This window comes from Astyanax mexicanus, chromosome 8, assembly GCF_023375975.1.
Source record: "Astyanax mexicanus isolate ESR-SI-001 chromosome 8, AstMex3_surface, whole genome shotgun sequence".
Lineage (NCBI taxonomy): Eukaryota > Metazoa > Chordata > Actinopteri > Characiformes > Acestrorhamphidae > Astyanax > Astyanax mexicanus.
The window spans coordinates 55588622-55611828 of NC_064415.1; the positions used below are offsets into that span (position 1 = coordinate 55588622).

Sequence of the window (23207 nt, forward strand, 5' to 3'; positions counted from 1 at the left end):
TAAATGTTTTCAGTATACAGCAGAAATAATGCGATTTACCTCACTGTTCCAATTCTTTTGGAGGGCAATGTAACTATTCAACCATTATAACCAGCATAACTAAGCTGGTTGGACCAGCTTTTATGAAGCAAGTCAATCTGAAAGCCAAGTTCTAGGGTGATTCCATCTAACTCAACTTAAATTCTCTACACACCAGAGCTATGGTTCCAGCTTAACTAGCTATCTAACCATCATAGGGTATGTTTTCTGTTCTTTCTATCTTCTTTAACCACCTTGACCATCAATTATCGTAAGTCTTTAAATTAAAACAACTATTTAATTCAAATTATTTACTGTTATTCACACTGTAAAGCATCTCAAACACTACTGCACTAAATTCTGAGCTATAGGAAGGCCACCACCTGGCCTTCTGCTGACTTCTAGACCCAGAGGTCCATCACACTCTAGACCTCCACAGTTTGACCTTTAGACCTGCAGCATGTTGAGGTCAGTCAGAACGATCACCATAACTAATTGCCAACAGTTGGTGATCTGAAAGTGCAGCTGGCAAAATCCTTGTGCAATGTAGACATCTAGTGGCCACGAGTTTAAACCAGAAACAAATCACTTCTTAATAGACAGACGTGATTAATGTGTGTGAGATTTGGAACCAGTTAAACATAGAGAAACACTTTATGTGGGTTAATACTATTTTCACAGTTTTAACCACATAATCTTGAAGAAAGGGAATATATTTTTCTATCAAAGTTGCTTGATATATTTAAGTAGATAAATTAAGAGTAAACTGTACTGTCAATAAAATGCTGCAACAGTTGCTAAAAACAAGTAATTTAGTTAGTTAGGCCTCATTAGCTAATTTTAACAAGTTAACTAATCAGTTTAAAACATACAGCCATACAGAAATGTACAAAACTGTTGAAATGTTTAATTCATTTAGACAAAGTTGTTATTTTGTGATACTTAGTCATTATTTTAAGACACTAAGTCATTACTCTGAGATAGTAGGTAGTTATTTTGAGATACTAAGTCATTATTTTGAGATACTGAGTCATTATGGTGACAGAGTAATTTGTTATTTTGTCATTATAAGTTATACGTCATTATTTTTGAGAAAATAAGTGAATATTTTGAGATACTAAGTTGTTAGTTTGACATACAAAATTTCCCAGAGACAGTATGTCATTATTTAGAGATACTAAGTCATTATTTTGAGATAATTACTAGACACACTAAGTTATTATATTGAGATATTACATTGTTATTTACAGATACTTATTTGTTTAGAGAAAGTCATTATTTAGGGGTATATTTAGAGATACTATGCCATTATTTTAAGATTCTAAGTTGTTATTCTGTGATACTAAATCATTGTTTTGAGATAATACGTTTTTTTGTATCTCTAAATGAATTAGTTTCTTAAAATAACGACGTAGTATCTATAAAAAAGTATTTCTTATTAATAATTTAATAACAAAATAACGACTTAGTAACTCTAAAACTTTAAGACTTAATATTTCTAAATAACGACTTACTATATTAAAAAATATATATTTTCTTAAAATGAACTTATTAGTCTATCAAAGCCTGGGCTACGTTTGTTGATATATTTAAGTAGATAAGTTTAGAGTAAACTGTACTGTAAGTGAAATGTTGTAATAACTGCTGCTAAAAACATGTAACTAACATCTAGTTAGTTAGGCCTCAGTAACTAATTCTAGCTAGTAAATTAAATAATCAGTGTAAAATACAGCCATGCTGAAGTGTAAAAAACTGTTTAAATAGGTTTTATTCATTTATTTACAGTATCTCTCCTCCACAGCTCTTCTCTCCCTCAGACTGAGAGCGGAGGGTGAAGTCGGGGCTCCGCTCTGTAACAGAGCCTCTATTCTCTCCGGCCTCTCCGGCTGCAGTCTGAGAGAAAACCCTCAGGAGATTCAGAGCTTCAGAGCTGCTCTTTTCCTGCAGGAGAAACACAGGTTCTGAATGTCGCGTTTCTTCAGACTCCGGGAACAATGTGGATTTTAGCGCTGAGCCTCTTCCTCCTGCTCCCCCTGGTTTCAGCAGAACCGCAGAGGAGAAGGTAAAGCGGCCAGAAATGGCGGCTGTTTAATAAACATTACAGCTAACAGAGTTTCTGAACGAGGAGCTGAAGAAGTGTGTGACCGTGTGTGTGTGTGTTGACTGCGTGTACTGTGTGTGTGTGTGTGTATGGGGGGTAGGGGGGGGGGTTCAGTTCTCTAAACCTGAAATTAAAAAGCCACGTCTGTTTGTTTCCACTGCAGTTAAAGAAGTAAAAGTAGAGAATAAATGACAATTTCTGTTTTTTCTCCACAGACTTTAGTTTATACAGGTTTTCTCAGCAGCAACTACTGGTTCTGTTTCTCTCTTTTCTTCTTTATTTACTTACAAATGTAAAGCGTTTAATATCTGAAAGCTCTTAAAATAATTTATATCCAGCATGTATCTCATAATTTAGAGATAGTAAGTTGTTATTTAGAAACACTAAGTCGTTAACGTTACTTTAAAATATTAAGCCGTTTTTAATTGATACTAAGTCGTTATTTTGAGATACTAAATCATTATTTTGAAACACTAAGTCATTAGTTTGAAACACTAAGTCATTAGTCATTGTTTAAAATAGTAAATCGTTATTTCCAGATACTAAGTTGTTATAAAATAGTAAGTCGTTATTTTGAGATAGTAATTCATTATTTTAAGACACAAATTTGTTGTTTAGAGATTCCAAGTCATTATTTTGAGACACTAAGTCATTATTTTAAAATAGTAAATCGTTATTTTAAGATAGTAAATTGTTATTTAACATACTATGTCATTATTTTGAGATAGTAAATTGTTATTTAGATATACTAAGTAGTTATTTTAAGGTACTATGTTATTATTTTGAGATACTAAGTCATTATTTTGAGATGCTAAGTCGATATTTTGAGATGCTTAGTCGATATTTTGAGACACTAAGTCGTTATTTTGAAATAATAAATCGTTATTTTAAGATACCAAGTCGTTATTGTGTCATACTAAGTGTTTTGAGATATGAAATTGTTTTTTAAAATACTAAGTCATTATTTTGATATACTCAATTGTTATTTTAAGATAATAAGTAATTATTTTGAAATAGTCATTTGTTATTTTAAGATACTAAGTCAATATTTTGTAATAGTAAACTGTTATTTAGAGATATTAAGACCTTTAGAGATACTAAGTCATTATTTTGAGATAGTAAGTCATTATTTAAGATAGTAAGTCGTTGTTTTGAGATAGTAAGTCATTATTTAAGATAGTAAGTCGTTACTTTGAGATAGTAAGTCATTATTTAAGATAGTAAGTCGTTATTTTGAATGTGTTTGTTTGCTGCAGGTTAGTGTTTGAATGTGGCGGGAACTTTACAGGATATTCAGGGTTCATTGGGAGCAGCGGTCACCCCGGGGTTTACCCAGCTAACACCAAATGTGTCTGGAGGATCACGGTAATGAGATTATCTGGTGTTTTTTAAGCTGCTACTAATCAATTATAATCATTAGAGATGTTTAAGGGAAGCAGCCAAGACACATACTTTTCATTAGACTATGTTAATGATAAATTGTGCAGTATTTTGCATATCTGTATAGCAAAAAATGAAGTGAATATAGTAAAAATGAGCTTGAGCTTATTTTTCCTAGAAAGTTTCTTTAAGGTCGTACAAGTCTGAACAGCCATGATTGCCTTTTATATCTATAGAGAATGAATAGTCTTAAACAGCAGTAAATGGATGAAATCTGTGTGTTTTTATAAATGTTTTAATAAAAGGATATTTTAAGGATAAGTCCCGGCGTCAGCACTGTATTGTCCACTGCTTATCTCCAGTGCTAAATGTCCTCAGGTGCCTCAGGGCAGAGTGGTGTCCCTCCTGTTCCGTGTGATGGACCTGGAGAATGACGGGCTGTGCAGATACGATTACGTGGACGTGTATGAAGGACACGTCAGTGGCCAGAGGCTCGGCCGCTTCTGCGGTACGTCCAGGCCCGGCCCGCTGGTTACCAGTGGCAACAAGATGCAAGTGGTCATGGTGTCTGATGCCAACACAGCTGGGAGTGGTTTCCTGGCTGCGTACGCTGCAGTTCGACCCAACGAAGTAGGTAATGACCCTCTCCCTACCAGCTCATTACAGTCTAAATACAGAACGAGGCCCAGCCCTGTGCTGGATGTTCAGCCGCTCTGCAGAAGGATCAGTTTGATATAATTTTGGAAGATTGTGTAATTCGTTTTTTTAAGGTCCATCTATTTTCAGCTTGTCCTAACATTAGTTAGACATTAGGACAGTAGCACATGACATTATTACATGGTACATGGTATTACAGTGGCTCCTGTCATAGGTTGGATATACAGCTCTGTAAAAAAAAATAAGAGACCACCTAAAAATGATGAGTTTCTTTAATTTAACCAAATTAAAAACCTCTGGAATATAATCAAGAGGAAGATGGATGATGATCACACACACACAAGCCATCAAACCAAACCAAGCTGAACTGCTTGAAGTGGCATAAAGTTATCCAAAAGCAGTGTGTAAGACTGGTGGAGGAGAACATGCCAAGATGCATTAAACTGTGATTAAAAACCAGGGTTATTCCACCAAATATTGATTTCTATAAATATTATTAACTTTTGAGAGCATCCTTGACAGGCCTTGGTTACACATGTTTCTCTGCTCATGTACAAGTAAAAAATACGGAAAACGAATGATCTGAAGCAGGCTTTGGAACGCAGCTAGTGTAAGGCAGATAGTTTTAATGATTGGCGTGTCTAACATCTCCAACCACACACCTGTTTGGTCCAAAGACTAATTAATAAGAAGAATGTACTCCTTAAGTCACTAAAACAAAAAACAAAACACTTATGCCAGAACTGATGTAGCACTCTCTCAGTGTTTGTGGAATATTTGTTTGTGGCAGGGAATCGTTATTGTGGTGGACTTCTGAAGAAGCCAGGAAGTTTGAAGACTCCAAATTGGCCAGACAAGGATTACCCAGCTGGTGTAACGTGCTCATGGCATATAGTGGCACCGCAGAACCAGGTGAGTTCCTTTTGTTGGTCCCTTACCGTACCTTAATAGGATAGTTTATGTTATAGTCGTAGTTTAATAGTTTTGGACCCATTGCTTTCTTTCTTCATGATTCCACTTGCAGTATGTAATTGCTGCTCCTTATTCCCAGTCACTGACTGGGTCAGATATCTAGCATGCCAAATATTTGCCAGGCTCTGCATCTTGTCAGCAACCAGTTGGCGACGGCTCAGCGAGCATCTTTCAGTAGTTCACACACCAAGAGATCCCCAATTTGCCTCAGAATAGAGTTTTTGTCGGCGATTAACAGAAAAAAATATATATATATATACGATTTCAATTTATTTATATATATATATATATATATATATATATATATATATATATATATATATATATATATATATTCCATTGTCTGAATATCTGTTACAGTCTTCTGCTCTTTAAATCAATGTAAATGCATTTTATGCTGTAATATTGTTTATTGCAATTTCTGGGACAATATATTGCCCAATATAAAATAGTTATTGAGACAGGTCTATATCAGAATTTGGCTTCTGAAGTTTTGCCTTTGGGCTACGAGACTCGTGTTTGTGTGTGAGCTGTAAGATTGGAAATGTGAGAAGGGAAGGAAGGGTAAACAGTCTGTGCATTGCGGGATAATTGATTGTTGACTGTCTCTGCAGTTCTGCTAATTAAATGCACTGGAGATTAGTGGAGATTAGATTAGTGTACTGGAGCTTCAAGGCTTATTGAACTAACAAGTAATGGAGCCTCGTACTCCACCAATTTACACTCAACTCAAACCATCATGTGGAGTTTTTAGGCCACAGCTAAGTTACTTACATGTGTGGCGTCACACTGCGATTGGTAGAAGATGAAGAGGTGTCCAAAAGGTATGAAGTTATAAATGAAACATATTAAAACATAATAAAAAAATGTAAGTTAAAATACACATTTTAGTTGCGTCCCTGGGTTTTACACAGTCCTGTTGCCGTAAAAAAACATTACCTCATCTGAAACATCTGGAACATTCTACAAGTCATCAATTTTAAAATCTATTTCTACAAAATCAATTTCAGATTTTTGGTCGGAAAACGGTCAAATCTAATGGTCAATTTCAGAAAATTTTAGAAGAATTTTGTCATAAAGATCAATTATTTAACATTTAGTCAAATATTTCTTTTAAATAAAGACTTTCTTGAGAGAAATTAATGGAATAAAAAAAATATAATGGACTTGCTTTTAAACAAGCTTTTTAAATGTCACTTAAGTTTTGGTAACAAGACTGAGAAAAATGTCAGATTATAAACCTTGCAAAAAAATGAAATAAAGCTGCCTGATGTTTTGAACAGTTAAATACATTTTATTAGATTTAAAGTTGAATAAAAAACAAACAAAAAAAGCTTATTTAGAATTTTTGGTGGAATGGCCCATAAATATATTGGTATTTTATGCCACTTAATGATAATGTATCACAATACAATACAATATATCAAAATATCAATATTTTATCCCACCTCTTGTGCTTTAATCTGACTTTCTGAAAAGCTTGTATTCATCCCAGTCTACACATTCAACCATTATCACATCTCTCCTATTCTCATCTCAGATAATTGAGCTGACGTTTGAGAAGTTCGACGTGGAGAGAGACAACTACTGCCGCTACGATCACATGGCCGTTTACAACGGCGGGGAGACGAGCGACTCTCGGAGGATCGGCCGGTTCTGTGGAGACAGCCCTCCTGCGTAAGAGCTCATCTCTGCTGTTCTAATGTTGTGGTCAGTTCCTGTCCTCACAGACTCTCCACTCACTCCTCTTCCTTCTCAGGACTCTTATCTAATAAATCTGTGTTTTATTGTGTCCATTTTCAGCCCCATCCACTCTGAGGGCAGCCAGCTCTTCGTTCAGTTCGTGTCTGATCTCAGTCTGACCGCTGATGGGTTTATAGGACATTATCTGTTCAAACCTAAAAACTCCACCATAACAGGCTCTCCAGTCACCACAGCTCCAACCATTCCCACCACTGCATCACCCTTAGGTTCGTACTCCCATTTCCTACGGCTTTATCAATGCTTCATATAGCTCCATATACATGGACCTCCCATAAACTTTATTCTTGTTTAATGTTTTCCTTACTGTAGATGTTAGCATGTGCCAGAGATTTCTGTAAGTCTTTAGCTGAAACTCTAGGATTCTTCCTCACCTCATTGATCATTCTGCGCTGTGCTCTTACAGTCATCTTTACAGGACTTTACCACGCCTAGGGAGAGTAGCAACAGTGCTGAACTTTCTCCATTTGTAGACCATCTGTCTTACCGTGGACACGTGAACATCAAGGCTTTAGGGATACTTTTTTAACCCTTTTCAGCTTCATGCAAGTCAACAATTCTTGAACATTGGTCTTCTGAGAGCTCTTTTATGCGAGACACGATTCACTTACCGATTGGGAACAAGCCTTGAATGGTGCAGATTAGTTTAGTGAAGGAGCCTAGTCTTTGAAAGCTATAAAAAGGGCTTAAGTCACATTTTTTGGGGGGGGAGTTCTAATAAATTAGCTTATGTCACACTCTTGATAGACACATAGACCGTTATCCTAAATGGGTAAAATCAAATGATCTGAACAGTGGAAGGTTTAGGAGATTTTACCACAGGTGGCCATCCAGCATCATCATCATCAGGAGATGATTTAGGGAAAAAAAAGTCAAAAGGCGATTAATATAAGAAGGTGACAGTATGAATAGATAAAATATAGTTTAATGGTTAAATGCTTGTGTGCAGTCCTGGTCAACTGTGGGTATTATCATTATCTTTAGCGCTGTAAAGAAATCCAAGCCATAAAAATTTCTCCACACTGAACCCTTTCCCATCAGACCTGCACTCTGCATTACTGTTTACATCTCAGAGTGTGAATTATACAGACGTTTTTATTATACTGACTTTAACAGCAGGACAATGAATTTGGATGTATAATGGACCTCAGACTGTACAGAATGGATTAGCTTGGCCAGACAGGCTGTTTTTCATTTGAATGGACTATTATTCATATGCACAAATGCATCAGCGGGCTTTTATAGAAGCTCAGTGTTGTGAAATTACGCTGATGTGTCCCACCGTGGTGATAATGTGTTTTTCTTCCCCACAGCTCTTACATATTCAGAAGCTCTCTGCAAGCAGAAATGCAGGAGGAGCGGAACCATCGAAAGCCATTACTGCTCAAGTAACTTCGGTAAAAAGGGATTTTTGGGTTGTTTTTGTTGTTTTTTTGTTAAAGACATGCACAGCAGGCAAAGCCTGCATGGTCTGATATTTCTGTTAAAAAAGAAAAGGAACAGACTTAACATTAAAACACCTTTTCTTACATAACACCCTCCCCCCCAAAAAATCCTCAAAAACGTCCTCTGATGATAAAAAAGTGATTTTTTTGAGATACTTCATTCTTATTTTGAGATACTAATCATTATTTAGAGATATTAAGTTGTAATTTTGAGATACTAAATTGTTATTTAGAGATGCTAATGATTATTTTGAGATTTCAAGTCATTATTTAGGGATACTAAGTTGTTATTTTGAGATACTAACTTGTTATTTTGAGATACTAAGTCATTATTTAAGGATACTAAGTTGTTATTTTAAGATACTAAGTTGTTATTCTGAGATACTACATTTTTATTTAGAGATATTAAGTTTTCATTTTGAGATACTAAATTGTTATTTAGAGATGCTAAGTGATTACTTTGAGATTTTAAGTCATTATTTAGGGATACTAAGTTGTTATTTTGAGATACTAACTTGTTATTTTGAGATACTAAGTCATTATTTAAGGATACTAAGTTGTTATTTTGAGACACTAAGTCGTTATTCTGAGATACTACATTTTTATTTAGAGATATTAAGTTGTCATTTTGAGATACTAAATTGTTATTTAGAGATGCTAAGTGATTTCTTTGAGATTTTAAGTCATTATTTAGGGATACTAAGTTGTTATTTTGAGATACTAACTTGTTATTTTGAGATACTAAGTCATTATTTAAGGATACTAAGTTGTTATTTTGAGATACTAAGTCGTTATTCTGAGATACTACATTTTTATTTAGAGATATTAAGTTGTCATTTTGAGATACTAAATTGTTATTTAGAGATGCTAAGTGATTTCTTTGAGATTTTATGTCATTATTTAGGGATACTAAGTTGTTATTTTGAGATACTAAGTCATTATTTAAGGATACTAAGTTGTTATTTTGAGGTACTAACTTTTTTTTGAGATAGTAAGTCATTTTTATCAGATACTAAGTCATTAATTTGAGATACTAAATTGCTATTTTGAGATATTAAGTCTTTACTTTGAGATATCAAATTGTTATTTAGAGATACTAAGTGATTATTTTTAAGATACTAAGTGATTATTTTGAGATACTAAATTGTTATTTAGAGATACTAAGTTGTTTTTTTAGATAGAGAGTCATTATTTTAAGAAACAATGTCATTATTTAGGGATCCTAAGCTGTTAATTAGAAATACTAAGTCGTTATTTTTTTTATCATTATGGTTATCTTGTTCAAGTAACCATTTATCTCAAAATAATGAAGTAGCATCTTAAAAAAATGTCTTACTACCTTAAAAAAATGTCTTACTACCTTAAAATAACAACTGGTCGCATCTGATCTGTGAGCTATTGGTTGTAATGCAGTGGCTGTTTGTCACACTGATATTAGGTGTATTTTTACAGTTTTAACAGGTACCCTAATCTCAGCAGCCATGCGGGAGCAGAGCGTTCTCGCCACCTTCTCCATCACTAGTGTGTATAAAGAGGGAAACCTAGCCATCCAGCAGGCTGGGAAGACCATGAGCACCAAAATCACTGTCCTCTGCAAAAAGTGTCCACTGGTGAGGAGAGGTGAGCAGTTTTTCCTAACTACAAAAACTATCCCTAAAACAACATGAAAGCAGAGGACATTCTGCTAGAGCACAGCAGTGAAAACAAAGGATCAGAACTGGATCTGACTTAAAATACTCAATATCTCATATATAATAAAGCAGCATTAGCATTAGATGCTAACCGCAGCGCTAGCTCCTCCGCCGTACAGAGGTAAGTAATTATTATTAGACTGTAGTTTATAGACTGTGTTTACTGTGATAAAACAAGCTACGTGGGACGAACCGCTAGCTAATAGCGCCCTGGATTACTTATAATCCAGTGCGCCTTGTATAGTATGAAAATAGACCAGATAATAGACATTCATTGTTAGTTGACCTTATAATCCAGTGTGCCATAAAATAAAGTAAAATAGTCAAAATCTCATCTCATTTCATCTCATCTCTTCTCACTTATTGGATCATTTCAGACCTACAGCTCATGTTCCAAAGTAAAAATAACGACCTAAAGCAGGGGTGTCCAAACTACGGCCCGTGGGTCATTTGCGGCCCGTTTCCTTTTTTGCAGCGGCCCGTGAGGTATTTTAGAAATAGAATGAAAGTTGGCCCGCTGTTAAGCAGGTTTTTATAATGTGAGATTCAAAGTTTGAACGCTAGGTGTCAGAAACGGGCCAAAGAGTCTAAAAGCGGAGAGGGTGCACATTTCTAGCGCAGAAAAACGGGGCAAAGAGTCTAAAAGTGGAGAGAGTGCGCATTTCTAGCGCAGAAAAACAGGCCAAAGATTCTAAAAGGAGAGAGGGTGCGCATTTCTAGCGCAAAAAACAGGGAAAAAGAGTCTAAAAGCGGAGAGAGTGCGCATTTCTAGCGCAGAAAAACAGGCCAAAGATTCTAAAAGGAGAGAGGGTGCGCATTTCTAGCGCAAAAAAACAGGGAAAAAGAGTCTAAAAGCGGAAAGAGTGCGCATTTCTAGCGCAGAAAAACAGGCCAAAGAGTCTAAAAGACATCATGAAATTAAACATCAATTTGAAAAATCTTAGTTTACACAACACTGTCAAAGGTAAAGATAGTCAGTCAAGTAAAATGGTGTGTAAATGAAAGTAATTAGGAAAAAGTATTATTTAAAGTGGTATATTTCATTATTTGTTTTATTATAGAGTCTGTGGCCCGTGACTTCAAATATATTTCTCCTTCTGGCCCCAACAAAAAAAGTTTGGACATCCCTGACCTAAAGGATTGCTCAGTCTTTGAGATAAGCGTGTTAGCATTTAACATTTAGATTAAACTGAGGATGAGCCATGTTTCTGTAATCCAACAATGTAAAATTGTTGAAATATTGCTGTTAATCTTCTGATGAGATATTTTAAGTTTGTTACATCAGACAGATCACTAAATATGCACGGCAACACCAGGACCCAGCTACGTACGTCTAGCTGTGAAGTAGTTAGCATAATTTAGCTGCATTACTCAGAGTGCCTCGTAATTAGCAACATTAGCATTTTGCGCTGAAGTCCTGCTTTCACTTCCAGCTTCTAAACTTTCAGAACTATCAACACCTGATGTTTTACTGCAGTTCTGGGTTGAGCTGAGAGAGTCTATGTGGAGTTTCCAGTCTTCACATTCCAGATTAGCTTGGCTTCAAATCAGGTGGTGACATATTTTAAGCAGGATCTGCCATTTTCAGCGTCATGGCGTGAAGCCTAAAGCTCGTTTCGTCTGTCTTTTCCTCGCCGTAGACAGCAGAAATAATGCTGCACGCATGGCTTTCGTTTCTTTCTGTGCTCCGTGATTTACCTCGGTTGATTTAGCATAGAAACGCTGCAGCACCGGCGCAAATGGACAGACTGACAGTTGAGTAGAAGCGTTTTTGAGTGGCTAAAAAGCTGCCAGTGGAATCTGCGTGGAGAGCAGAATCGAGAAAAGCAGGACATTCGTCACTGTCTGCGGGATGTTTGTGGAATTACAAGCACGAATGGGACAGAATGAGCATTTCAGAGTCTCAATAATGTCTATGTTATTATTATTAAGGCTGGAAGATATGGAGGTCCATCAACTTGCAGTTTTGCAACTATAGATTTGAAATTAGAGCAGAAAAATTAAGATTCTTTCTTTGAAATTAAAAGGAGTAGTGTAGGAAAGCGATTCACAACTGGTGGTTCTGGATCCAAAGTGGGTCACAGACACATTTTACTGGTCTTTTATATTGGAAAAAAAAAACTTTGGTATGCAGACACTCACACTGCAGCTCAGCCTATCAGCTCTCCCAACCTCCTGCCTTCCTCTAAACCCATACATCACCCAGTGCCCCTTCAAACTACTCCTCCAACTTTTTAGCTTGTTTTTTAATGTATTTGAGCAAAAATCAGGGGGTTTAGTGCAAACAGCTGCATATATACTGATGCTACGCTACAGTGTAAAAAAAAAAGTGGTGATTTAGTGATTTTAATTGGTTTCAGAATTTTGGTGTATTCAGTAAATTGTGAGGCTGTGAAAAAGGTGGGACTGTGTTAATAAAAATGACCACTCCTTAAATTAAAGCTTAATGTTTTTTACTTTAGTCACACTTTGATTTGCTTTATTTTAAATCCAGTTGTTTTTGTTTATAAAGGTACAGGTATTAAAAATATATTTTATTTATATTACTGTGCTTTTCCAGGTTTGAACTACATCGTGATGGGCCATGTCGACGAGCAGGGGCAAGGCGTTATTTCCCCGTACAACTTCATGATGGCTTTCAAAAATAAGCAGCACAGAGACCTGGCTGTGCTGACTAATGTTCACTGCTGATGGAGGGAAGTGGCTGAATTTGACTCCAACATATAACCTCTGAACTTTATATTTACCAAATCTGGAAGCTTTTGTAAGTATGAATGGTCACTCACATGAACCAACAGCCATGTCTGTGCAAGAGCTGCTTTTTGGAAATTGCTATAGAATTGATCATCGATAATATAAAATGTTGTATTTATATGTGCTATTATTTGATATAACATATCTGGAGGGCCTGGACTGGTCTGATATTAATCTGTTTTATTTTGTGTTTTTTATTAATTTATTTCAGAAATGGGTCAGTTAATTATGCATTCTGTTATCTTCCAATATTCCATTCTTATTTTTGGAACATATTTGTTTCTTAAAACACTTGTATTATTTAAAAAACTAATAGTTTGTGACTCAATTGTTCACACTAGCCCAACCTCCAATGACATTGGAACACAACAACCCTTGATTAATGGACTGTCCGAAAGCACACCGAGAGGTATTTTCCAGCTGTAGAGAAGAAAACAGATATTACATCACATTAAATAAAATCATTAAATCTTTTATCAAGAACAAAAACTATTATAAAGCACAAATTTAAGAGGAAGGAAACACAACTCATAACACAGCCACAGTATGGGCCTTTTTATATATATCTCTATAAGGTGTGAGGTGTGAAAGGCTGAACACTGGTCAGCATGCTCATGGCAAGGCTACGTGAACTATCCGAGTTTGAGCGAGGCAAGATAGTGTATATCAGATAGATTGGATATTCCATTTCTGTGCACATATATTTAGCATAACACAACCTGTTATAAAAGGCATTACCACCCACAGTGGACAGTGCAGTGGCTGGTAATGATTATGACTGGCTTATATAATGATTATGTGGTTATAATTGTTCATTTTCTCTAATAGTCTTTTTAATAAACTCAGCAGTTCTCAACTGGTCTCAGCCTGGGACCCACATTTTCTCATGGGCATTAAGTTGCGACTCACTTTTATAGAATACAAACCAACAAATTAATTTTTATTATTGGGACAGTTTGGGCCTTTTTATATATATCTCTATAAGGTGTGAGGTGTTATCTTGTGAGTGAGGCTGAACACTGGTCAGCGTGCTCATGGCAAGGCTACGTGAACTATCCGAGTTTTAGCGAGGCAAGAAAGTGTATATCAGATTGGATTGGATATTTAAATTTCTGTGCACATATATTTAGCATAACACAACCTAACCTAACCTATAAAAGGCATTACCACCCACAGTGGACAGGGCAGTGGCTGGTAATGATTATGACTGGCTTATATAATGATTATGTGGTTATAATTGTTCATTATCTATAATATTCATGCATTTCCACTGAGTCTTTTTAATAAACTCAGCAGTTCTCAACTGGTCTCAGCCCGGGACCCACATCTTCTCATTGGCATTAATTTGCGACTCACTTTTATAGAATACAAACCAACAAATTTATTTTTATTATTATAAAAATAGCATTTAAAAACCCATTTAAACATACATATGCATGCAAAGTGAATTTTAAAGCATTTTCTTAAAGAAGCTAAAGAAGGAACATGATAACTATATGCATAAAAATTACTATAATAAAATTAAACAAAACTGCATTAGGCCAAAAAAGTAGATATTTCATTATATATTTTTGCATATATTTTTTAAAAGCTGCCCACGACTCACCCAGAACGTTTTCACGACCCACATTTGGGTTCCAACCAACCAATTGAGAATCTCTGCTATATACAGTAATAAAACTTGTAGATATGAATTGAATAGTCTATAATAGTCTTATAAAGTTGTTATTATAATCTCTAAATGATTGAGGTTAGATCTCATGCCACTATCTATCCCACTAAAGTAGCGCTGCTTTAGCTCCACATGGTGGGATTGGGTTTTGGAGCTGCCTTACTGCTCGAATTTCACAATCACTTCCAGATTCCAGCACCACCACTAAGAGTCCCCCTGGGTAAGAGTTGGGCACGCTCAAGTGGCAGTGGCAGAGAGGAATGTGAAAGTGTTTCTGATGATCCGTTTCTGAAAGCTGAAATACGATTTAAAGACTTAACCAGTTATTATAGACTGGCATTAACAGCAGACTAAAATACAGGCTATCTGATTGCTGTTTACTACTCATCTGTGTAAAACCTTTCATACATCTTTAATCAAAGCACACTGCCTCGTGTACACCCAATCATTCCTGTGATTATATAATCAGCCCATCATGTGGCAGCAGATCGATGCGTGAAAGTGATCTCCTGGGATTTTTATAACACCACTATCTAGAGTTTTTTCTCAGTGAGCAGCAGTTCTGAAGATCGAATCGCCTCTTCGTTGATAAGAAAGAATGATAGAATGGTCACACTGGTTGGAGCTGACAGAAAGGCTACAGTAACTTATATATAATCACTCTTAGATAACCACAATTGTACAACTGTGTCGTGTTGAGCAGTATTTTAAAATAAATAGGCACCTACAAACCTTGATGCTATTGGCTGCAAAAGCAAAACACCACTTTAGATTCCACTTCTGTCAGCCAATAACAGAAAGCTGAGGCTGCAGTGGACACAGGCTCACCAACTAAACACTGGCCAATAGAAACATCAGCCTCCTGAATTTCTGGAAATTAGTCTGGTGAATCTAGATTTCAGTGTACACGACTAATTGTGCTATAATTGTGAGTCCTTCAGTTGTTGAGACTCACCTCACAGCTCTCCAGAAACACGTTTTTAATGAGAACACACCAGAACTAGAACCAGAACCAGAGAATCTCTATAGAGGAGAATACGCACTTAAAGTGAGTCCAACATGAACGGGTTCCTGTGAAGCAACTGAGCAAAATCAGAGTTTACAAATATCTGATCAGTTTTATACTGAAACATGTACTTATGTCCTCAACACAGAACTATATCCAATGTAATGTAATGTTTCATGGTTTTAAACTCCAGTTACAAGCCTTTTAAACATGCTTTACCTGTATCTCCAGGATCAGCTCACCAACTAATCAGTGTAAAACCTGTTTTCTGCAGATAAACTGAAATATTGAGAAAGCTTTCTTTGCTTTTTTGTAAAAAAAAAAATGTACCAAAAAAAAAACATTACTTTGGTTGTTATTCTGGTTAATCAGCAGAATTGCATAACTTTGCAGTTCAGTGTTTTATTTTCTATACCTTAGTTTTAATATTTTCAATGATTTAGACATTTACAAACCAGATTTATTTGACAGATTTATTTTTTTTGACTCATTGGAAAGCAAACATTTACAAACATTAACACGTGTTCAACACCTGGATGCATATTATGTTGCCAGCAAAAATTAAATGTTTAGTGGACATTTTCATGTTTCAGCAATCACTATGTTTCATGAAAAGATAAAAAGGTAAGATATAAAGATATTACAGAAATGGTGGGGCATTTAGAAATGGTAGATTTTAAGGTCCATGAAAAAAACCTCACCCAAAAATGCTAATGGTGCTAATAATGAATAAGAGAGGGTCTGTTAGCATTTCGTAATATTTTATTCTTAGCATTTCTGGGTGAGAAATTCCATAAACCAGGACTCAGAAAGAAGGAGCGAATGGCAGTTATGGAAATAGATGGGGCACGGACGAATGACAGAAAGGTAATGAGAGGAAACAGATGAAAAAAGGACACAAAGGTTAGCCCTGCACTTTGTTCAGACTCCTCCCCATCAAACATGCAAATACAGTCATCACCATCTTTGGGTTAACCTCTACGAGGTCGTCGGGCAGGGCGTACACCTTGGCTCCGATTTTACGAGACACAGAGATGGCATACCTGTCAGAAAGAGAGAGAGAGAGAGAGAAAGAGAAAGAGGGTAAAATTTAACTCAGTAAACTCTGAGTGTTCTGGTAAGCCTGGGCAATATTATCTAGTGGTTTCTTCCACGTAGCTTAATTTAACAAACTACATGCCGATAAACTCGCCTCTGAATAGCGAAAGAGCTAGCACTTAGCCTGGTTAGCAGCTAATGCTAATACTAATGCTGCTCCAGCGGTGCTAGGAGGGATTAGCAGCAAGCTACAGTCCAATAATACTCGCCTCCGAACGGCGGAAGAGCTAGCTCTCACAGTGGTTAGTGGCTAATGCTAATACCAATGCTGCCAGGGGGTTAGCAACAGGCTACAGTCTGATATACTTGCCTCTAAACAGCAAAAGAGCTAGTGCTTAATGTTGTTAGCGGCTAATGCTAATAATAATGCTGCTTCACCAGTGCTAGAAGGGGTTAGCAACAGGCTACAGTCCGACATAATCTCCTCTGAATGGCAAAAGAGATAGTGCTTAGCGCGGTACTCTCCTCTGGATGGTGAAAGTGTCCTTAGTGCTTACCGTGGTTAGTGGCTAATGCTAATAATAATGCTGCTCCAGCAGTGCTAGCCGTTGTTTGCAGCAAGCTACAGTCCAATAATACTTGCCTCCGAACGCGAAACAGCTAGCGCTTGTTGTGGTTAGTGGCGAATGCTAAAGCTAATACTAATTCTGCTCCAGCAGTGCTAGCCGGTGTAAGCGGCAAGCTATAGTCTAATAATACTTGCCTCCGAACGGCGAAACAGCTAGCGCTTGTGGTTAGTGGCTAATGCTAAAGCTAATACTAATTCTGCTCCAGCGGTGCAACAAGGGGTTAGCAACAGGCTACAGCCCAATAATACTCGTCTCTGAATGGCGAAACAGGTAGCGCTTACAGTGTTAGTGGCTAATGCTCATACTAATGCTGCTCCAGCAGTGCTAGCCGGTGTTTGCAGCAAGCTACAGTCTGATATACTTGTCTCTAAATGGCAAAGGAGATTAACGATTTACGATTTTTGGGAAAATTAAAGGATTTTAAGTGCACCTTTTAGTGGTGGAAAACACAGTACAATAAATATGATCAATAAATATCAATTAAATTTTTATCTTTTTTTTCTGCAACTATTTTTGCAACAATGTCTTTAATGTTCTCTACATTCTTGAGGCAGTAATTCACTACATTCAGAATCGAGGGTTGATTTGAGGGCATTTTGTGACAGATCTGTATCTGGTTGATTCATGAGCAGAAGGTGAGTATTAGTAGAGTTACTTTGCGTTGTTGAGTTTATCCTCAGGGCTCATGTCTCCTCTCTTCACCATCTCGCTCTTGATGGCGCCGGGGGCTATGGTATCGATCAGATCGATCACCGGCAGGCTGGTGCTGATCGATTTGTCCTGGAAAGATTGATAGGATTTGGTTATGATGTGACACTTGAGGATATGATGCTGCAGATTAATGAGCTCTCTAAGACATATTTATCATCAGAAAAGTGTTTGAGATTCATTCATCACCAGCGTACAGGTTTCACTGTGCTTTGATCTGTATCATTTTGACCTCTAGCCAGGCCTGTAGGATTTACTGATGAGCTAAGCTGGATTACGCTGCATGCAGGCCTAATCTAAAATCTTCAAGCATCGCTGAACCAATGGGATGAAAGTGAGATCAACATGCAGCAGCTGCACACGAGCTGGAGGAGAATATTATATTTTATATATTTTATATTATACATACAGCTCTGGAAAAAAAAAATGAGAGACCACTTAAATATTTAAAAATACCAAATTGAAAACGTCTGGAATATAATCAAGAGGAAGATGGATGATCACAAGCCATTAAACCACCAAACTGAACTGCTTGAATCTTTGCACGAGGAGTAAACCAGCATAACGTTATCCAAAAGCAGTGTGTAAGACTGGTGGAGGAGAACATGATGCCAAGATGCATGAAAACTGCTGATGCAGCATTGTCGAGTAGCATCACAGAGCACCTGGAGAAAAGTGCAGCGACTCGGTTCTGATACATCAGCTCACAGACGCGGCCTTGTGCTAATCAATATCACCCTAGGAGTGATGAGGGGAAAGAGCACCATCTACTGTACTGTACCCACCCAGAGAGAGCAAGGCTAATTGTGCTCTCTCAGGGCTCCGGCAGCTGATGGCAAGCGGATAACAGTTTATTAATACCTTTAATTTTAGAAGAAACTATGAATCCACACAGCAACAAGCCAACACCTCTTACCTTAAAGTTTTTGATAGACGAGTCTTTTTGTCCTTTCTGTAAAGTGCTGTTCACCCAGTCGACGATGATCTGGTCGTTTACTTTCTCTCCGTGGCCGATGTCCGCCAGAACTTTGACTGTGTACCTGAAATCAACCACAGTGACGTATGAACTGCTTAAAAGAAGCTTGTTTTAGCTGTAAATAAATTAAGCACATTATTTTAAGTACAATTTTAAAAAGTCTTAAAATAAAAAAAATGTTCTACAAATGGTACTTTGAGTGATTCCATTAAAGAAGCACTTTTGAGAGTACACAGTGTACGAATGATTGACCTTTAATCTCAGGCTGTCCGGTTGTATCATTAGCTCTGGAACCAGTCCAGAGAAATCTGTAGTATTGTGCATTTTTCTACAGTTGGCATTACGCCCATATTTGGCACTCAGGGTTTGACCTTGATTTTCAATGGTAGAAATGAATGAGGCTTTTTATAAAACGCGTCTACCAGGTTCTGTGGTCAGTAAATGTGTTCAGAACCCTGTACGTTTTGAAAAAGCCCTTTTAGGGTGTTTTAAATTGCAAAATGTGTTTAAAGCAGAAAATGTGTTTAGAGATTTGAGCTTTGAGACTTGAGAAAAGGTTATAATCTTTGTTACACATTTTGGTACCACTTTAAAATAAGACAACATGTATAAAGAGTTTATAAATGGCTTAAATGGTTTATAAATGATTAAATAATCAGTTATAACACATACGTAGAAAGGGCAACAATATAGACGGCTGTGGGTTCACTATTTGGCAAACTACAGGTCATTGTTGCCCTTTCTATGTATGTGTTATAACTGATTATTAATTAATTAATTTTTAAGGCATTTACAAGCTAACTAGTAATCATTAATAAACTCATTGTAAACCATTTATAAACCCTTTATAAAGGTAGTCTTATTTTAAAGTGGAACCCACTTTTTTACTATTATTACTATTATGATTTTTATGATTATTTTCATCTTTTACAGTGTATAATTTTACCTATCAGTCATTTTTGCAAACACTTTACAATAAGGGTACATTAATTAACATGTCTTACGGGTTGAGACATTATTAATCATTGCATTTCTTCAGCTAATGTCTCAATTCATTGTTATTTACAACCTTCCCAAGCATTATGATGTAGTACGCTTTAATAAATGCTTAATAATTGTTTGAAAAAATACTATTTCATGGCACTTTAAGTGCTATACTTTAAACATTGTCTGATTTCCTCATGTAAAATCATTGTAATGTACTTATGATGTGTTGTAGCTGTTTAGCTCTATTTATATATATATAAACCATTATTATATCAAGTAATAATAGATGTATGTAACCCTTGATTAAATCAATACAGCAGACTTTATTCAGTTTGAACAAAAACTGATTTATTTGTAAGATTAAAGGAAATATGTAGAGAAAGGGAAAATGGGAAAAGACTAAAAAATGGAACGGACTGCTCTTCTTCTCCTCCTCGACTTCAGTTCTCCAAGGGACAGTGCTTTCATTTTCAGCACCAGCACCTCCATCCCTCTCTCCTCCTCCTCCTCTTCCTTATCCTTCCTCATCTTTTCCATCTCCTTCTCCTCCTTTCTCTCTTTCATCATGGATTCCATCTCCTTCTTCTCCTTCTCTCTTTCTTTCATCATCGTCTCCATCTTTTCCTTCCATTCGTCCTTCTCCTTCATGCAGGACTCCAGGAGACGCTCCCTTTTTTCCTCCTCCAGCTTCATCTGCTGTTTCTCCTCCTTCCATTCAGAGCAGAGTTTAAGCCAGGACTCTCGGACTCTGTCTCTTCTTTCGTTATCCGTCTTTCGGAGCAGTTCTATCTCTTTCTGGTGGAGCTCTCTCATTTTCTCCAGCTCCTTCATCTCTCCCACCTGCTCTTCATCCTTCCTCTTCATCGCTCTCAGCTTCTCTCCTTCTTTCAGCTGGGCGATCTCCTGCCTCATCTTTCTTTTCTCCGAGTCCCATTTGTTACTCTCATCAGTCCAGGCCTTCAGGATTCTGTCTCTCCTGTCTTTCTCTTTCTTCTGAAGCAGATCCAGCTCTGATTGGTGGAGCTTCCTCATTTCATTGAGGTCGTTTATCTCTCCATCCTTCTTCTTCATCATCCTCAGCCTCCCTGCTTCCTGCTTCAGCAGTTCGATCTCCTGCTTCATCTTCTTCTTCTCCTCCAGCCATTCGTTACTGGCCACAGTCCAGGCCTTCAGGATTCTGTCTCTTTTTTCACTCTCAATCTTCTGGATCAGAAGAATGGTCTGCTGGACCTCGCTCTCGCTCATTAACTCCCCCATCTCTCTCTCCAGATCTCTGGAATACTTTGAAAAAAATAATGCGGAAAATTTACTTAAAAAAAAGTTTCACAGCTGTCTGCATTTACTTTTTTAAAATAAATTTAATTTCAGATAAATTTAAGTAACTTCAACTCGGTTTCAAGACTTAAATGTTACACAGAGTAAATAAGTGAACTGAACTTCTTTACTCTGTGTAACATTTAAGTCTTGAAACCGAGTTAAAGTTACTTAAATTTATCTGAAATAAAATTTATTTTAAGTAAATTTTATGCATCATTTTTTTAGTGTACTGGTTCTTCAACATGGTTCCTTCTTTACTTACAGTGGAGTAGATGGATAAACTCTCAGACTCTGTCTCGGTCTCTGTCTCGGACCCTCTCTCGGTCTCTGTCTCTCTGGATAAGTGTCTCTTTCTCAGTGCAGGTGTCTCTCTCTCTCAGTGCAGGTGTGTCTCTCTCTCTCTCAGTGCAGGTGTCTCTCTCAGTGCAGGTGTCTCTCTCTCTCAGTGCAGGTGTCTCTCTCTCTCAGTGCAGTTCAGTCGCAGGTGCAAGCAGAACTGATCACTAGAGTTCAAACTCAGGATCTTATTCACCTCCAAAGTTCCAAATGCTGTGATGTCATCACTGTGACATCACCACACTGCTGCAGCCATGCTGCACTGAAGCCGCTGCCATGGCAACCGTCCACTCAAATATATCTATAAACTGGCCACATTGTACATTCTAAAATATAGATGAGTAATATAGATAACAGTGATACATATATATATATATATTGTGTTTATGGGCCGTTCCAATAAATCTCTACCATTTCTGTCCCCAGGAAATTACATGTGTAAATGTGCAAACAAAACAACTTTAAAATACTTTTAGCAATACATGCAGAAACAGATAAAAGACAGTTAATTTTTTTACGTTTTTTTGCTTATTTTTTAAGCTCAGTATGGTTAAAGTTAGCATTTAATATATTATATATTACACAGTATATTACCCAGATGATTGGATTTGTATCTGTTTAACCCTTGTGTGGTGTTCATATTTTTGTTACTCGTTTACTTTGTTACTTGTATTTAATTCAGCAAAATTAAGCAATTCTACATTAAAATGCTTTACACAGGCTCGCTTCACCTAAATTGCAAGCAATATAAACAGCTTACATGGTTAATATTTGCCCTTTACCTTTCTAATGTTACATTTCTTTCAAAAAGTGCTACTCTTTTTTTTATTAGTTTTTTAATAAAATGTAAAAGAAAATGAATTAAACTCAAGATATGAGTAGAAAATTGGTTTAGTTTCAAATTTAAAAATGAAGCAATCTTTATTAGCCCTTGGCCAAACATACTGTATGTAATATAAATGTGTAGGGGGGTGGGGGGGGGGGTGTACAGTGTGTGTTTATCGAAAATGTGTTTTGATACATGTTTTTCACAAAAAATGAGCCAATGCCAATGAGTTTGAGTTAGAAAAAATATATTTTTAGCATCATTTGATGAAAAATGAAAACGGGTCCCACAGACCCGAACACCACACAAGGGTTAAATGCATCTTGGGTGTGTTTAATCTCAAAATATAATACTGATACTCAATACACATAAAGGGTCCTGGTAGAAATGGGTTAATTACGCTTATAAAGAAAGGTCTTATCTCACAATTTATACGTTTTCAGAAACAGGTCTGACTGGATTAATGTATTTTTAACTGTTTTTTTTCCAACTACTAAAACAATTTTAAACTATGCTGGTTTTATTAAAATATTAACTACACACTGTTGAACAAAATGAAAAGCGCTCTCATCTTCAGCAAGCTTTACCATAATTCAAATTCTTTCCACATAGACATTTTGTTTATATTTTTCACCAAACAAGTCAGTGCAACATATTTACAGATATATACAGTTTTCCCCAAATGTTTAAACGCATTTCTAGAAACTCTGCTCAGTTTCTCAAAACTCTAAACACAAACTGAAAATGATGAACTGCTTTGTTGAAAATCAAACACAAATCTCCAGCAAAACTGATTCCTTCCACAAAAACACAACAACACACAGATATTATATACTCATCTCTCACAGAGCATCAAATAAACACTGATAAGATTAATTCAGAGCACTATTATCAGAAGTACTACTATTTTTGCATGCTTTTTTAATTAGCTGA

At 36.5% G+C, this 23207-nt stretch overlaps 3 protein-coding genes across 3 annotated transcripts in view; 1 reads left to right on the top strand and 2 right to left on the bottom strand.

Annotated features, from left to right (window-relative positions):
- The first annotated feature begins 1806 nt into the window (after nt 1–1806).
- On the top strand, nt 1807–13639 carry pcolce2a (procollagen C-endopeptidase enhancer 2a). The gene is made up of 9 exons (XM_049482517.1): nt 1807–2080; nt 3376–3484; nt 3878–4133; nt 4947–5068; nt 6669–6805; nt 6932–7098; nt 8203–8286; nt 9787–9954; nt 12586–13639. The coding sequence occupies exons 1-9, from the start codon at nt 2013–2015 to the stop codon at nt 12714–12716; spliced, it is 1242 nt and encodes a 413-aa protein (XP_049338474.1). The 5' UTR covers nt 1807–2012; the 3' UTR covers nt 12717–13639.
- Nucleotides 13640–16201: 2562 nt separating this feature from the next.
- The window catches only part of pls1 (plastin 1 (I isoform)), a 30747-nt gene continuing 23741 nt past the window's right edge, over nt 16202–23207 (bottom strand). The window contains exons 14-16 of the mRNA XM_049482515.1: nt 18749–18872; nt 17780–17904; nt 16202–16500 (exon numbers count right to left, since the gene is read on the bottom strand). Coding sequence (XP_049338472.1) covers nt 16362–16500; nt 17780–17904; nt 18749–18872 — 388 coding nt within the window. The 3' untranslated portion in view covers nt 16202–16361. The remainder of the gene's footprint in view (nt 16501–17779; nt 17905–18748; nt 18873–23207) is intronic.
- Nucleotides 20180–21512, bottom strand: LOC125803899 (trichohyalin-like). The gene is made up of 2 exons (XM_049482520.1): nt 21375–21512; nt 20180–21076 (listed from the first exon to the last, which is right to left on the bottom strand). The coding sequence occupies exon 2, from the start codon at nt 21050–21052 to the stop codon at nt 20195–20197; it is 858 nt and encodes a 285-aa protein (XP_049338477.1). The 5' UTR covers nt 21053–21076; nt 21375–21512; the 3' UTR covers nt 20180–20194.

Excerpts from the sequence above, each read along its gene's own strand:
- pcolce2a (XM_049482517.1), top strand. The coding sequence starts at position 2,013 with ATGTGGATTTTAGCGCTGAGCCTCTTCCTCCTGCTCCCCCTGGTTTCA. Across the intron at positions 6,806-6,931 it reads TGTGGAGACAGCCCTCCTGC|CCCCATCCACTCTGAGGGCA; the intron begins GTAAGAGCTCAT and ends GTCCATTTTCAG. Across the intron at positions 7,099-8,202 it reads CACCACTGCATCACCCTTAG|CTCTTACATATTCAGAAGCT; the intron begins GTTCGTACTCCC and ends TCTTCCCCACAG.
- LOC125803899 (XM_049482520.1), bottom strand. The coding sequence starts at position 21,052 with ATGGGGGAGTTAATGAGCGAGAGCGAGGTCCAGCAGACCATTCTTCTG.